The following is a 16,192-nucleotide window of genomic DNA, read 5'->3' as shown; positions in this document are numbered from 1 at the left end:
GCAAAAGTGATGGGCAAGTTAAACGCAACAATTTGAACATTTGTTCCACTTGATTGAGATAAGATGTCATTGCATTTGACTATTCTTGTTTTGTTTTACCTTTCAATTACCTTGCAAACTGATTTTACTATAGGTAGAAATTGGAAAATTTAGAAGAAAAAATATTTTTATTTATTTATTTATTATTTTTAAAGTTCTCAACTGAGGATATATCTATTGATTTGGCAGAGAGAGAGATAGAGAGAGACATCAGTGTGAGAGAGAAACATTGATTGGTTGTCTCCCGTACACTCTCCAACTAGGGATCGAACCTGCAGCGTAGGTATGGGCCCTGACTGGGAATCAAACTGGCAAGCTTTTGGTGAATGGTTTGCCACTCCAACCAACTGAGCCACCCAAGGAGGGCAAAAATGTTTTTAAAAATAACAAAAAGCTTATTTTTAAATTCATGTCTTTTCAATTACAATTAAAAAGAAAGTATGGTATACTTATACATACAATCAACTTATGTCAGTTAAGGAAAATAAATTCTGGACTCCTCTGTCAAGAAACCTGTGTGGGCAACACATGTTACAATCCTCTTTTTATTTTGTTTTATTTATTTGTTTTTAGAGAAGTGGGATAGGGAGGGAGAAAGAGAGGGAAAGAAACGTCGATGTGAGAGAGATACACCAACTGGTTGTCTCTCGTATATGCCCTGACCAAGGACTGAACCTACAACCTAGGCATGTGCTCTGACTGGGAATCGAACTGGTGACCTTTCACTTTGTGGGATTACATCCAACCAACTGAGCCACAATGGTCAGGGCGGCTTCTCTTCCTCTTACTGTGCACATGCTCCCTCTCTCTTTGTAACTCTCACTAAACTCACTATCAGGAAAGCTTGAGATGTTCACTTAAACTGGAGAGTCCATGACTGACTGGGTGTGTGAGCATTCTCTCACTTAAAGATACTGGACTGAGAGGCTGAAGCCAAGGGGTTTAATGAAGGATGAGATAGTGAGTGGGAACTTTACCTGGACTCAACCTTCGGAAGTCCACCCCAGAGGGTTTTACTGTGGACATCAGAGCCTGGCTTGTCTGCCTGTGCAGATCCGGCAGCCACCAGCACTGGCTAGCACATGGACCCCCTAACTGGGGCACCTGGTGGCAGGTGCTCAGAGAAAGTCACGAGTGCTTGCCCCGCAAGGCCGCGAGCAGCTTCTGTTTCCCAGACCGCTTCCAGGGCCGTGGGTTCCGGGCCATGGTGTTGAGAGTGCCGACTGCCTTTCTGCACCCTCTGCTCCTCTGTGTGTTCCAGGTGGGCTGCTGAGTATCGGCTCATGGCCATGACCGACACAGCCATGCAGAGGGCAAAAGAGCCCCAGGCGAGGCTGTCAATAAAAGGCATAGTTAGTTAGGAAAGGACCTGGGCCTAGGTTACAGGGCTTCCTACTGGGGGTCAGTCTGGTGACAGTCCAGCTCCCAGCTCTGCCCAATTTGGACCTGGATTTTGGATGACCAGTGTCAGAGCCCAGACAATGTGGTGTTGTAGGTTCGTGGCTCAGGGAGTGAATTCTGGAGGCATAGTGCTCAGGTGCACTGGGGCTTTGCATCCATCTCTCATTAACTGTGCAGCCATAAGTGGCTGACTTCACCTCTCTGTATCAGTTTCTCATTTGCAAAACTAGGACAACAGGAACACAGCCCATAGGGTGGTTGTGGGGAATTCAGTGAGTTAATGGTGGGAAGCACTCAGCGCAGCATCTGCTGCATATGGTGCATTTTGTAGCTGTTGTTGTTGCTCTAACCCAGGGCACCGGCAGAGGGCATTGTTCTTTCTACACCTCTGCCCTCTGGAAGCCTATTGCTTCTGAGATGATGGTCTGCACTTTGCATCTTTCATAGGCCCCAGCAGAGTGGTTGCTGAGAAAGAGCCTCTATAAACTGACATTTGTGTATGTTTTCATGGGCTTGAATTCTCAAGTGAAATAGATGACTTCATACACAAACACCTAAAACAAAAGTCCACAAGTAGGTAAGTTCTAAGTCCTCTTTGGAGCTTCCAGTCATCCTTATATATGACATTGACAATCCAGCTGGTGGGTAACAGTAACACAGGCATGTTCACCAAGCCCTGGCATAGTGTCATGGGGGTGTGAGCCTTGACTGTGTTATTTATGTTACAAGGAGGAAAGTAACACAGAAGGTTGTTACACAGGATGAAAATGGAAGTGTGGGTACATATATTTATTTGTAAGATGAAGCTATGGTTTGGAGGTCCACATTGAAGAGCACCCTGTGGTCGTGTACAACATGGCCGAGTCTTTGTGTTAGAGACACAAGCTCAATGTCATGGCCTCATCTTTCCATTAGAAAGAGTGACTGGGTCTCCCACCATTAAACTATTTATTAGGAGTTATAGCACAGGACTTTATCCCCTCAGCTGTGTTTAAGAATATAATGACACTAATCTCCTTTCTTGGGGATTTTAGTCTATGCCAAATATTTCAGAAACATGATCTCTTTAGATCTATGAAAACATGTGAGACAGGTGTCCCCAATTCACAGATGAGGGGACTGGGCTACAGAGGGGCTAATAAACTAATGCAGTTGCAAGAACAGCGGGCGGCAGGGCTGTGACCAAGGGCAGCGGCCCTACAAAACCCGCCTGCATTCTTGCTGGTGCCTCAGAACTTGGGCACCCTGGACAACTCACCAGTATGACCAGCCATAACTCCATGTCTGAGGCCTCCAGTCTTCTGGCCCAAGGCTCACAGCGATTTGAAAAATGGTTGTGTACATCACGTGGGCCACCATGCCCAGGAGCCCTGCACGGGACAGTGAGGCGAGCCACAGTTGGGGGGCAGTTTCTCCGCCTGGCATGAGCTGGATATAAGGAGCCCACTAGCATCCTCCTTGCCCCCTTCCGAGCAGCCGTCACATCTCACAGGTGCACTCATTTCTTACCGTCACTGGTCTATGCAGTGGTGTATGTCCCTTTTCCCTGTCATTTCCCCCATGACCACCTCTTTCCATCTTGTCACACCCCTGGGTCCCCATGTTGCAGCCTCTTTCCCAGCACAAAGGAGGAGGCAGTTCTTGAGCTGCCTTTGGCCTGAAGCCACCCCTTACAGGATTCTGTCGTGTAATGTTTTTAATGTGGGTTGTTCGCTGACACTTAAGAACTAGGGTACTTGACCCGAAAATCTGAGTATGTTCTGACTACACTAGATTCACATGGCAATGATCAGAGGGGACTGAAGTCAGTTGCCAACGTGAGGTTCTTCCCTTTGTAAGTGACTTGGTCTTTGTGCATGGAGACCCAGACGAGTTTTTTTCTCTGATAGTTTAGGAGGATGTGTGTAGGACTTGGAGGCGCAGTGCCAATTTTTCCAGGTATTTGAAGGGGACTTTCTCTATATACATTTTGGCCTTTCGTTCAAGAACCTTTCCTTGAATTTTACTTTTAAATATTAGCCCTTTCACTGTTTTATCTTTCTTTTTCAGGGACTCTAATTACAAATATGTTTTAACTTAATAAATGTAGGATGGGCAGTGGCCAAATGGGGTCCAAATAGAAATGGGTTTTAACTGGCGGTGGCAATTATTTATGTATTAATAGAAATGTCTAAAGTTCTTATGATGTACCTGAACTTATTAATCCTTAAACATGCTACCAGACATCTCTTTCATGCAGCTGAAACTGAAGGAGACATCCAGAAGGAGGCCTACTCATGACCTTGAAGGACCTTGGGGGAATGCCAGAACCTGGCAGGGAGCCACCAAGAGTCCACAGCCTGGCTCTTGCCTATGAAAATTCAGAAATTGGATTTTATCATCCTGTTCACTGATGATAAGACTTGGAAAAAATGTGTTATAGTTACTAAGCCCAGAAGGGATCTCCCCACTGGACTGACTGATGCCTATTAACTTTACAGAGCTTTGCTCTGCCGTTGCTCTGGGTTCTTTTCTTGGTAATAAGCTCATCTGGGGACCAAATTAAGTTGCTCTAAAAGTTGTTTGGAGAACACAGAAGTAAGGCCCCATAAGGAGTTCTTTATTCTCATGGGATATTTATACTAAACGTGGATAGTAATTTTTACCAGGCTACCATTTATTGAGTACTTACTATATACTAGGCATATTCTTATTTAGTCATCACCTTTTGAGATACCTAGCTTAGAGAAGTCAGGTAACTTGCTCAGGACCATATAGCCATTAAGTAGCACAGGGCCGAACCCGGGCAGGATTTCTCCCCAGACTCCCGCCTAACCACCGCACTAAATTAGGCGCCTTGTGCCTCAGAGGCTGTGTCCTTCCTTCCTGGGGTTGTGATGAAACACACTGATGAATTTATTCACTGTCTATGCTTCTTCCCTTTCTTTTCATCAGTTACCCAAAGCCTCATCGCTTCCCCTCAGGGGATTAATGAACTCAGTGGCTTTTGCAGTGGACCAGCTATCCTGCTGAACCTGCCACCAGCAGGAAAGAGCCAGCCCAAAGCTTCGCGGCTCCCTCGGGGTCAGGCAGAGTGTCTGCCAGAGTGACACCGGGGTGGTACCTGCGAGCACCATGAGGACGGCTACAGCGGCATCCACCTGGAACCAGTGGGACCCAGTGCTGCTGTAACTCACTCTGGAGCCCAGAAGGATGGCGCTTGTCAACATCAGGAGTGTATTCAGGGCCTCGGCCCCGATGGACAGCCACAACACACCTGCAAAACATAGGCAAGTCAGAGGTCCTGGGACTTGGAATTCAGCAGAATTAGGGTATTTGATCCTTAGAATTAGTTCACTTCTAAAACAAAAAATAAACAAATGCCATGGGGTGAAAACCACAGCTACCTGATTGAATCTTGGGAATCTGGTAGTGAAAGGGGCTCCTAGGACTTGAAAGAAGAGTTTGTAAAGGGTATCCTTTGCTAGGAAGAAGAAAAAAATAAAAGAACTAAAGCAAAACTCTGACATGAGTACATGAGAGAGATACTAGGGTCTCCATTCCTCAGTTTCAGAATTAATATATTGTTTTGATTTCACCAGGATACATTATCTTTTAAAGCCGAAGCTAGACAAACTTACACAGGGGCAGAGGAGTCTGCTAGTTTTAAGAGCCCTGATTTCAGATGCCAAAGCCTCACTTGTTTTTGTGTGAGCCAGTTATTTACTCTCTGAGGGGATCTCACTTGTAGCTTCAAGGAACTGTGCTGGATGTGGAGGGGAGTAGAATGAAAGGACAAAAAGAAAAACTAACGTTTGTAAAAGGCCTCCTGGAAGGCAAGTTAGGTCCTGAGGACCCAGCAATGAATGGAACAGAAGTGATCCATGCCTGTACTCCAGCTGGGTAAACAGATACTAAGAAAGCAAATATAAATTGGATGCATGCTATAGAGAAGAAAAAGTGCTACAGGCAGTGACCTGCCAGAGCTCATTTCTTCCCAGCTCCGTGTTTACCTTGCATCGACAGCTTGAAATTGGCCATGGTGGGAGTATTTACACCACGGAAAGCGGCAAATGCTCCAGGTCTAGGCTTCTCCTTCAGCCCCACCTGGCAAAGCTGGTTCTTTAACATTTAACAAAGTTGGTTTTTCATGTTCCACTACAGGGCAAATGAAGACAGAGCCAGTGGTTCTAGCTTTTGGACTCAGTTAATGGAAAAAAAACCACTCCAAACTATCAATAACTCTCTCATCTTTCCCCTACCCCAACAAAAATAATACAAATTGTCCAAATTGTGCAGAGCTCGTGGACAGAAGATGAATAAGGTAGTCACCTTGTTCTTCAGCGGGTATTATACTCTGGAAACTCCTGCACCTTTCACCTGGAAGATAAGAAAAGTATATTCACAAGTAGGGTAAACCTTGACAGTCAGGGGCAAACTGTGTTCCCAGCTCCTTGAGTGTATCCCAGGTCATTTTGAACAAGGATTGGGGAATGTGGCAGTCTGGTTTATGGTTCACAGACATGTAGTGCTCCTTCCTGTGGGAACATGATACAGTCTTGCCCTAGTAAAGCCAGGGTTGGCCATGTGACTTTCTGTGGTCAGTGAATTGGGAGAGAAGTGAAGTGGATCATTTCTGGTCAGAAGCTTGCCAAGCCAGTGTGTTGTCCACATGGTTTTTCACTCCCTTAACTCTGTGATCACAGAAGCACATGTCCAGATAGATTCTCCATCAGCCTGTGTCCCTGAATGGCTACAGTGAGGAGTCATTCCTTGTCAACCTGAAAAGTATATATAGAATGAGCTACAAATGAGTTTGCCGGTTTCAGTCACTGGTATTTGAGGTTGTTGGTTACTGCAGCAGAACTTAGCTTGTCTGAACTGATTCTGCCAGCCTTAGACCAGTGGTACTCAGCTTCTGAAACAGCATTCATTAGGATACAAGTCTCAAATAATTTGTTCCTGGTTAGAGGGAAAGGAACAAAGCTAGTAATGATTTTTTATATATATTTTATTGATTATACCATTACAGTTGTTCTATTCCCCCCCTTCATTCTCCTCCCCCCCGCACACTCCCTCCCCCACCATTCTCCTCCCCTTAGTTTATAACCATGTGTCTCAAGTTCTTTAGATTCTATATTTCCCCTACTATTCTTGCCCTCCCCCCTATCTATTTTCTACCTACTGTCTATGCTATTTTCTGTACCTTCTCCCCCCTTCTCCTCCTCCCATTCCCCTATTGCTAACCCTCCATGTGTTCTTCATTTCCATGGTTCCACTCCTGATCTAGCTGTCCTCTTGGTTTGCTTTTGTTTTAGGTGTGGTTGTTAATAACTGTGAGTTTGCTGTCCTTTCACTGTTCATATTTTTCATCTTCTTTTTCTTATATAAGTCCCTTTAGCATTTCATATAATAAGGGCTTGGTGATGATGAACTCCTTGAACTTGACCTTATCTGAGAAGCACTTTATCTGTCCTTCCATTCTAAATGAAAGTTTTGCTGGATAAAGCAATCTTGGCTGTAGGTCTTTGGATTTCATGACTTGGAATACTTCTTTCCAGCCCCTTCTTGCCTGTAAGGTCTCTTTTGAGAAATCCGCTGACAGTCTGATGGGTACTCCTTTGTAGGTGACTGTCCCCTTATCTCTTGCTGCTTCTAGGATTCTCTCCTTCATTTTAATCTTGGCTAATGTAATTATGATGTGCCTTGGTGTGTTCCTTCTTGGGTCCAACTTCTTTGGGACTCTCTGAGCTTCCTGGATTTCCTGGAAGTCTATGTCCTTTGCCAGACTGGGGAAGTTCTCCTTTATTATTTGTTCAAATAAGTTTTCCACTCATGGCTGTTTCTTTCCCTCTTCTGGTACCCCTATAATTCGGATGTTGGAACGTTTAAAGATGTCCTGAAGGTTCCTAAGCCTCTCCTCATTTTTTTGAATTCTCATTTCTTCATTCTTTTCTGGTTGGATGTTTTGTTCTTCCTTCTGGTCCATTCCATTGATTTGAGTCCCAGTTTCCTTTCCATCGCTATTGGTTTCCTGTGCATCTCCCTTCATTTCAATTAGTTTAGCCTTCATATGCTCCTCTAATTTGTGACTATAATCAACCAGTTCTGTGAGCATCCTGATCACCAGTGTTTTGAATTGTGCATCTGAGAGGCTGGCTATTTCCTGGTCGCTTAGAGTTATTGGCTCTGGGGCTTTGAGTTCTTCCTGAGCCATCTTTTGAACTGTTTGTATCAGGATCAGAGCCCTAGGTGTTCACCAGAGCAGGGCAACTCAGTTGCTGGGTTGTGACGCTGTATGTGGGGGCAGGGTCAAAGAGGAACACTGGCGTCTTGTCTGCTGCCTCCCTGCCACAGGTGCCGCAGCTGCCACCGCCACGGGCCGAGCGCTTTGTCTCCCCACAAGTGAATGTGCCACTGCCATCAGCCCTCCACCACTGGGTTGGCCCGCTGGGGCCTGCGCCTTCCGTCTCACTGTGCACAAATGTGCGACCGAGGTCAGTCTGCCCCACACCCTGACTGGGTCCGAGCTGCCTGCGCCCTAGGTCGGGGGATCTTTCCCACCCGACCCTGCTCCGCTGCTGGCTCCGCCCCTCTTACTGTCCCGGTTGAAAGGTTCATTGTTGAAAGGTTCATTGTTGTCGGACTTCCGTATAATTCAATTTTCTGTTCTTTGGCTGTGTCTTTGTTCTCCAAACCTTTGCTGTATTCAAACTTGGTTGTGGGAAAAGGCACAGTGTTTCCCCCTATGCCTCCATCTTGGCGGAAGTCCGTAATGATTTTTTAAATGAATTTGAACAGATTCAGAACTATCTTTGTTACTCAGTGACCCAGTTACTTGCATTCCATCATGCTTTCTGGAGTATGAAAGGAAAGGGAGGATTTACTGTGCACACACCAAGTGCTGAGCAGAGGCCACCACCAGACTTGTTCTGTGCACCAGGGAGGTGTGCTTTGGGTTTGTCACTGTCGGTTGCACATGCTGGCTGGCAAAGCTTGCGCCACTACGTTAGATCTACAGTGCCTTTGAAAGAGCTCAGTCCATGAATGTCCGCTTGGTGTATAGATGTAACCAAATCCTTGTTCCGGGGTGAGTGACAGAGGGAGAATGGAGACTTCAGGAACTCACCCTGTGGGGTCCTGTCCCAGATGGGAACCCTACTTTTTCTTCATGCATATGTCAGCCCCACACTGAACCGCAGGCTATAGCATGGGAGGAGCCTGGAAAATCACCTGGTTTTTCCCTGCCCGGTTTAGAGGAGCCCATCCAGAGACCTCAGAGGCAAAATGGCTGGTACAAAACAAACAGGCAGAGGCTGTCTCAGCATTGGAGCTCGGGTCTACAGGAGTGCAGCCCAACGCTGTCCACATCACGGATGGAACACAATCCAGCAGACAGCAGGGACGGTGCCACGGAGGCAAAGAGGCTTGAGACACTAGGGGCTGCTCCCAGGCTGGGCTGGTAGCAGCTAAAATGAATCAAGTTGCAAAAGCTAAGGGGCATAGATCATCAACTCTTCAAAGGAATGGCTTCGGTGTCTAAAATTGGTTCAGTAGTCCCTGCATGTGCTTTGCTTTGCTAATTAACTGAGATAGACAGGAAAGATTCTCTCACAGTCAATATGCACTTAAACCTTTTTGGAATAGAATGAGTTCTATTGGGCAAGCACAGGCATACCTTGTTCTATTGTGCTTTGTTTTATTGAGCTCTTCAGATATTGTGATTTTTACACATTGAAGGTAAGACCCTCTACCAGCAAAATGATGACAGCCTGCTGAAGGCTCAGATCATTAGCATTATTTAGCAAAAAGTAATTTAACTGGTATATACATTATTTTTAAAGACAAATGCGATCACACATTTAATACACTACATTATAGCATAAACATAAAATTTATATGCAGTGGGAGACCAAAAAAATTCATGTGACTCGCTTCATTTCGATATCTACTTTATTGAGGTAGTCTGGATCCAAACCAGCAATATCTCCTTAAGGTTGTAAACCTGAAGACTTGCCGGCTCCTCTTCCTAAAACTGGGCCCATACCTTTGAGTTCCCGTATTGCCCCTCTGCTGGGTGGTAGGAAGAAGAAGAACAATGCCTGGGTTTGCGATGTAGCCATTTGGCTGGGCTGCTCTGCTGGGATGTTTTCTGACTTGCGTGTGCAACAGGAATTCATTTGTCACATAACTGTCCCAACAAATGGGCCGAAGGAGGGTGTGTGCATGCTCGGGGCTGAGACCACGGTCAGGGCTAATCTTCAGCCACAGGGCCTCGCAGCTTTTTATTTCAGTGTACTTCAGATTGATGTGATTGGACGTGTTTCCTGGTTGATTTTCTGATTTGGGCACCAGTGGCTGTATTGTGATCCTAATAATAAAAATTTGTCCTTGTCCCTCAGTTTTACCAGGAGGTCCCCACAGCATTGGGGAAATCTCAGCCCTCAGCCCTGCTCTCTCTGTCTCACGGGGCCAAGGTGGCCCTTTCCTCGTGGCACCTCATCAGATCCTCTTTACAGCCCAAGGTCAGGACTGCAGTGAGAACAACAGACGGACACAGGATGGAACACAGCATCTACATTCAAAAGGCCTGGCTCTTGTGCCTGGTTCTGCCACAGTCAGCAATTACAGGAAGTTTCTTGACCTTTCTGAGCCTTGCTTTCTTCATCTGCAAAATGGGTGCAATAAAAGTCCTCCAATACAAAAGTACAGGGTCCAGCACAAATAATACCTGCCTTTTTATTACAAAATCTTTTATTATAAAATTGTAAGCATGTAATTCTGTAACATAACAATATCACACTCAAGCATACCATATGGCATTTAGGTGAAATGTTCAAATTAAAACTATAAATTATTATACCCAAATTGTTACCCTACCAACCACACTCAAGCAGGCATTACTTCTGCTGGACCCTGTATTTTATGAACTGCTTTACACTTGTTTTTGTGTCTAATTATTGGTTGAGGCAAGTACAAACATCCATGTATTGCAATTTGATGGCCAGGCTCAAGCAGGTTGGTGGAACCAGGAACTGAAACTGAGTTTTCCCACCTGAGACCCAGAGAGCACAGACAATTAAGGGTCTGTCTGGTCTTTGGAAGAGGCTGCCTTTTCTCATAGCACTAACGCAGAGGCCAGGTATAGAGCCAGGTGCAGGGCAAAGAAAATGTGATGGTTAGGCAAGGAGATAAAGAGAATTTACAATAGCTTAGAAGGGTGAGGTTAGCCTGGGCCCAGACAGTCAGACCATAGTGACCCCTTGATTCCTAGCAATCCCCAGAGGCGGTGTTCCTTTTGAATAAAGCCAGCAGGATTAAAAAGCAAAATCTTTGTAAATCCTGTGAAGCCAGAGTGGCGGGTGCTGCGCAGCCTGACAGTGCTTGGCTGGTCAGGTGGTGCAGCCCGCCAGCCAGCCCAGCAGAAGGTGCCCAAGTCCCTGAAGGTTGTCTCTGTCCCGCCTCATTTGTTTTTAATCCCACCCTCTATGGGGTGCCCAGGCTCCTCTGCCCTGAAACTCTTTGAGTTTGGAAGGGCAACCTAGAATCTGAAATCAACACATTTCACTGACTAATTCATTAGCCTAAGGAAAAGGACGTTTTGTCTAAGTGCTGCCTCAACCAGGACTCTTCATTCCGAGTGTCTGTTTCAGGAGGCGAACTCAAAGGTGCTGTCTCCCTTTGAGGCATGTCAGGCATTAGGGAGGAAGTGCAGTGCTCTTCCAGGTGACCTGTGCAGAGGCTGTCTTGAAAAAGCACTTCAGACACAGAGTCCCAAGGTGGGTCCTCTCTTAGGGGTCAGAGACCGAGAAATTCAAGGAAAAATATCCCGGGAGCCCCCAGGCACACCCTCCTCAGGGCAGAGTTCTTCCTGCCAGGGCTCCCTGGCGCCCTTCACACCTTCTGACCCTCCCTCTAAAGCTCTGCCTGGTGCCTTCCCACGCCCCTCCACATCACCCGGCACTTGGGATCAATTAGACAAAGTAGCAGAGGGTTGTGTGGAGGAACTTCCTGCTGGAGCCCCGCAGCACTCAGCGGCATACAGGCTCTCTGCGCAACATCCCCCAGACCCTGGAAGAGCTCTTGAGGAACTTGAGGTGCCTGCCTTCCCCTGGCAGCAGAGGCCCTGAGAAGGCTGAGCTGAGCAAGGCGGGGGAGGAGGAGATTCCAAGGCCATTTGGCATTCCCTGCCAGCCTTGCTCCATTCCCTTTCGTTACCACCTCCTGTAAGCATTTACTTGCAACCTCTGATGAATACCTTGTGTTTTATCCTCCATGTGTTTGCTGTTATTTTAGTCAGTGTGTGGTAAAAACGTAATTCTAAATATCTTGCTTGAGGCGTATCTTGTAACACATGAAGGTGATAATATTCTCCTGAGGGGTCAGGTGTCCTGTCCTCCTCCTTACTGAAATGATGATACTCTTTAGAGATCCCAGTTGACCTGCTCGCATTATGTTAGGAACCATATGAAAATGTGAGTGGAGGCTTTTCAGACTGATGGACACAAACTGGTTTGTTGATAACTTTAAGACAATGACTTGCCCTTCAGTTAAGTTTTGGGGATGGTGGGGTACCAGGTAAAGTCTGGCTAAGAGTTAGGAAATTTGAGATACACGTGGAGCTCATCGGTGTCTGGCTGTATAGTCTTCAGCGGGGCATTTCTAACTCTAGGTTCACCATCAGAAAAATGAGTCGGTTGTTCTAGATCATTTTTCCAGAGTGTGCAACTGAACACAGGTCTCCAAAAATATTAATCCTTATTTTAAACAGATTTTTTTGCAGGAAATACTGGGAAATGTGTCAGTAAACAGGTTTCTTTATTGAAGGACTTCTCAGATATTTTAAGGCACTAATGAACACTGTGAATTTCCAAGAAGAAAATGTAATAGGTGACATTTTCCAAATTTGTTTGGCTATTGAAACTCTGTTTAATTTTACAAAGACTATCTCAACCAGCACCTCTGCAGAGTAACCTTTGAGTAAACCCAGCAAGGCACTTGTTAAAGTCTTCTTCTGGCTTGATCTCAAGCATATAAAGTGCACATAAATCAGGAAGGGGTTGGTACATTCTTTGTTTCTACTTGGCTTTGTCCAAGAATCACTGAGAGCGTCAGCCCTCCTTGGACTGCAGCATGTGCTCCAACTGACAGCGTGCCAGTGCGCAACCCCCGCCCCCCACCGTGTGTGGTGAGATCCACGAGAAGGCAGTGTGTGTGGTCAGCACTCGGTGGCTGGACAGAAGCACCAAGGGGACTCATGCCTCTGGTGGAAGAAGCCTGAGAGATCCTTACACAGACCCTCACTGTGCTTTCTTCCCAGGGACAATTGATCACCAATCTGCGTAGTGTTCGTGTAAGTATCTCAGGCCCATGCCACAAGCCAATAGATAGTTTGCAGTGGAGTCTGGTCCTCCCTGAATCTCAGAGTTTTGCTATGGCCGGAGAGATAAAGTTTCCAGCCCCACCCTTTCCTCAGGCCCAGCCCATGACAAGTCCTTTCTCCCAGTCAGTCCCCTTGTCACTGGGGAAACAGTTCTCATCCACCTCATTTTCTAACTCTTGTTCACCGGTTCAGGCTCTACCATGGTCTTGTCTCTTTGACATGACAAATAGTAATGCTTCTAGTTTCCTCCTGTTAGGCTTTTCCATTCTAGGGATGTTGTTCCATGCAGTTCCTTGTCCTGGAGCAATCATGACCTTATGCTCCAGGGGAGGAGAAGCTGCCTAAGGTGACATTGAAGAGCCATGTGAGTCAAGTTCTGTGATGAACCTTCCTCCTCTGCCCTGCGTTGTGTTCTGACACCAACACCTGGGCTGTCCCGCCTCAGACCTTTGCTCACTCGGCTGTCTGCCTGGATGTCTGCATGCCCAACCTCCTCCTACTAAAATCGCCCTTCTGCTTTGAGGCCTGCAGAGTGGCTGCCTCCCTCCTGAAAGCTTCCCCAAAGAAGCTGGAAATAACTTCTTCCTCCTTTCTACTCCCATATCATATGTGCTTCTTTGTTGTAACTATTATCATATTTTTCCTTGTTTTAGTTTTATCTCAGTTCTCACCACTGTGGTCCACTCACCTTTCCTCATTCTCCTAGTCCTGTGGCTTCTGTGGAGATAGCTTTTAGTGAGTTTGTGCCACACTACAGCAGGTTCCCCCTTTCCAGAGGGTTTGCTGTACCCGGGGAGTGGGGGAGCTCAGCAGAAATACAGAGAACACCAGAGAGAAAAGAGAGCTGAGGGGAATAATAACAATGCTATGAGGATGGGAAAAGAAAAGGCAATTAGAAGTTCTGGGGAATTCAAATAAGCTGTATAAGAAATGTAATGGGATGGTAGTACCTCCTTGACTTTGTTAAGAGCAATATTTATATAGTCTAAATAAATAGCTGATTTATTGATTGAAATGAAGCATCGATATGACGATATTAGGAGGATGGCAGAGCAGGCATGGGATGTGGTGGCGTCAGAGGTTTATCAGTTACAACAAGTCAAGAGAGAATGTCTAACATGAAGACAGCAATGTCTTTGTAAACATAGAGACAACTCCCAGAGGAAACGACTAAGCCAAATGTGGTTTTGCCTGAGAGTCGGGACTAGGTTATGGAATAGGAAGGAGCAGGGGAATCTTCGTTCTTGTTATAAGCTTTCAAAATGATTTAGCCCTGGCTGGTGTAGCTCAGTGGATTGAGTGAGGGCCTGTGAGCCAAAGGATCGCGATTTGATTCCCAGTCAGGGCACATGCCTGGGTTGCAGGCCAGTTCTAAGCAGAGGACACACAAGAGGCAACCATACATTGATATTTCTCTCCCTCTCTCCTTCCCTTCCCCTCTAAAGATAAATAAGTAAAATCTTTAAAAAATGATTTGATTATCTATGTATAAATGTTACCTTGGTTAAATTCTTTTTAAAGGAATGCAGACTTTTAGATCCCATCCAAGACCTGTTGAGTCGGAATCCCAGGGCCAGTCACCGTGACTGTGGTGTGCACCTACAGTCACCCACAAGTCTGATAACTGGCATGATGTCCCATGTAGCTATGGAAATAGAAATGGGCTGTCCTCAGGTGGGCACTTGGAAAGGGAGTGTAAGTTCCCAAACAATTTGCCTGCCTGCGTTTCCAAACCGAACGTCTGAGACTGCCTTGGAGACCTTGCAGAATGCGGGGTTGGAGCCTCCTGAGTCTGTCATGAGAGTGGAGAGACATGGGCAGGGGTGGGGCAGGAATAGCATCTCAGGCAGTCCCCTCCTGTCGCCTTTTCCTTAGATCTCAGGGGTAAACAAGCATTGCTGTGAGTATGAGAAAAGAAGAGGCAGCCGAGGCAAGAGAGATGTGGGATGGGAGGTCGGCTCCATTCCGCCTGGAGGGCGTGCCTTTGCCCCTGGAAGGGACGAGCATCCTGTCCCCCAGCTGGGCCTTGAGTTTGCAGCCCTGCTGCCTGCACTGAGGAGTCCATTTCCCATTTCCCACCCTCTCAGGCTGTCTCTTTTTTTTAATATTTAGAGAGGAAGGGAAGGAGAGAAGGAGAGAAATATCAATGTGTGGTTGCCTCTGGTGAGTCCCCTGCTGGGAACTGGCCTGCAACCCAGGCATGTGCCCTGACTGGGAATCGAACCGCGATCGTGTGGTTCGCAGGCCGCACTCAATCCACTGAGCTACACCAGCCAGGGCCCTCTCAGCTCTTTATGTGGTAAAAACACTCTGTTGAACGTATGTGCTCCAAATACTCATCCTTCCTTTCTGTCTTCTCACTGCTCTTCCTTCACTATTTCCCTCACTGCTAATCTGTCAGACTCACAGAAGTTCAAAAGATGTTGATGAGTCAGGGCTGAGTAATGTGGTGGGGAAGGGAAGGGGCTTGGCAGTTATGCGGGATAAAACTCTCCAAGCCTCAGTTTCCTCATTTCTGAGCTGAGGAAATAAATTTTACTTTGCTGTTTTTTTCAGAGAGAGACACAGATAAAGGCCTAACTTGTTAAGGGCTTTGCTTCTAGTAGGTGCTCTGCAAAAAGGTCCCTTTTCCATGGATGGCGTGGAAGTTCTGTTTTCTAAGAGAACCTTCCGCTCCTGGACCCCTTAAAAGTGCAGGGATGCAGTTTAATAAATATTGATACTGTGTGAATCGGGTCATTTAATCTCTATACTGCTACTGTTCCTATTTTATAGATGAGAAAACAGAGGCTGGGAGAGGCACGGGGACCCGCGCAAGGACACAGCGAGGCGACCTGCCCCAGAGCGCCCGCCACCCCTAACCTGTGGGCCACCCTCACCTGCGCCGCCGTCCGGGCTCTCCTCACAAGACTGCCAGAGCCCCGCGTGGAACCTGCGTCGGATGAACTTGTCGTCCCCCATCTCCCAAATGTACTGGACAGCCTGGCTTTTGTTGTCTGTTCTGCCGTCGCCGCTCCCCCTGCTGAAATGGATGCAGTGCGGTCCTCCTGCGTGGTCCCGACATGGTGTCTTGGCCACCCTCCGGGTCCCCTCACACCAGTGGCTGCTGCCCAGGGCCATGAGGGAGAAGGCCAGGGAGAGGCAGATGGGGAGGAGGGCCAGCGCCTGCTGCCACCGGGCCCTGTCCATAGCTAAATGAGGTGTGTGGCATCCGGATGAGCAGTGGGCCCCTCCTCCCCCTCCTCGCCTTGGCTCCCACCCTCCTCAGCCCTGCCATCTGGCCTCCTCACAGTCTTCTGTGACATTCCTGGGGCATCGGTGCGCTGCGGCTTGCGGCAGTGGTGGCAGTGCCTGTTGCCTGCGAGGCCCTAGAGGAAGCCTAGAGCTGGG

General features: G+C 47.0%; 1 protein-coding gene across 1 annotated transcript; it reads right to left on the bottom strand.

Annotated features, from left to right (window-relative positions):
• Nucleotides 1-766: 766 nt before the first annotated feature.
• On the bottom strand, nt 767-15,991 carry GSG1L2 (GSG1 like 2). Its single transcript, XM_037028197.1, has 5 exons — nt 15,682-15,991; nt 5,752-5,799; nt 4,544-4,696; nt 2,699-2,810; nt 767-1,373 (listed from the first exon to the last, which is right to left on the bottom strand). The coding sequence occupies exons 1-5, from the start codon at nt 15,989-15,991 to the stop codon at nt 1,115-1,117; spliced, it is 882 nt and encodes a 293-aa protein (XP_036884092.1). The 3' UTR covers nt 767-1,114.
• Between the last annotated feature and the right edge of the window lie 201 nt (nt 15,992-16,192).

Source organism: Sturnira hondurensis, unplaced genomic scaffold, assembly GCF_014824575.4.
Source record: "Sturnira hondurensis isolate 20B ecotype Veracruz unplaced genomic scaffold, ASM1482457v3 Scaffold0019835, whole genome shotgun sequence".
Lineage (NCBI taxonomy): Eukaryota > Metazoa > Chordata > Mammalia > Chiroptera > Phyllostomidae > Sturnira > Sturnira hondurensis.
This window is presented reverse-complemented; position numbering and strand designations above follow the sequence as displayed.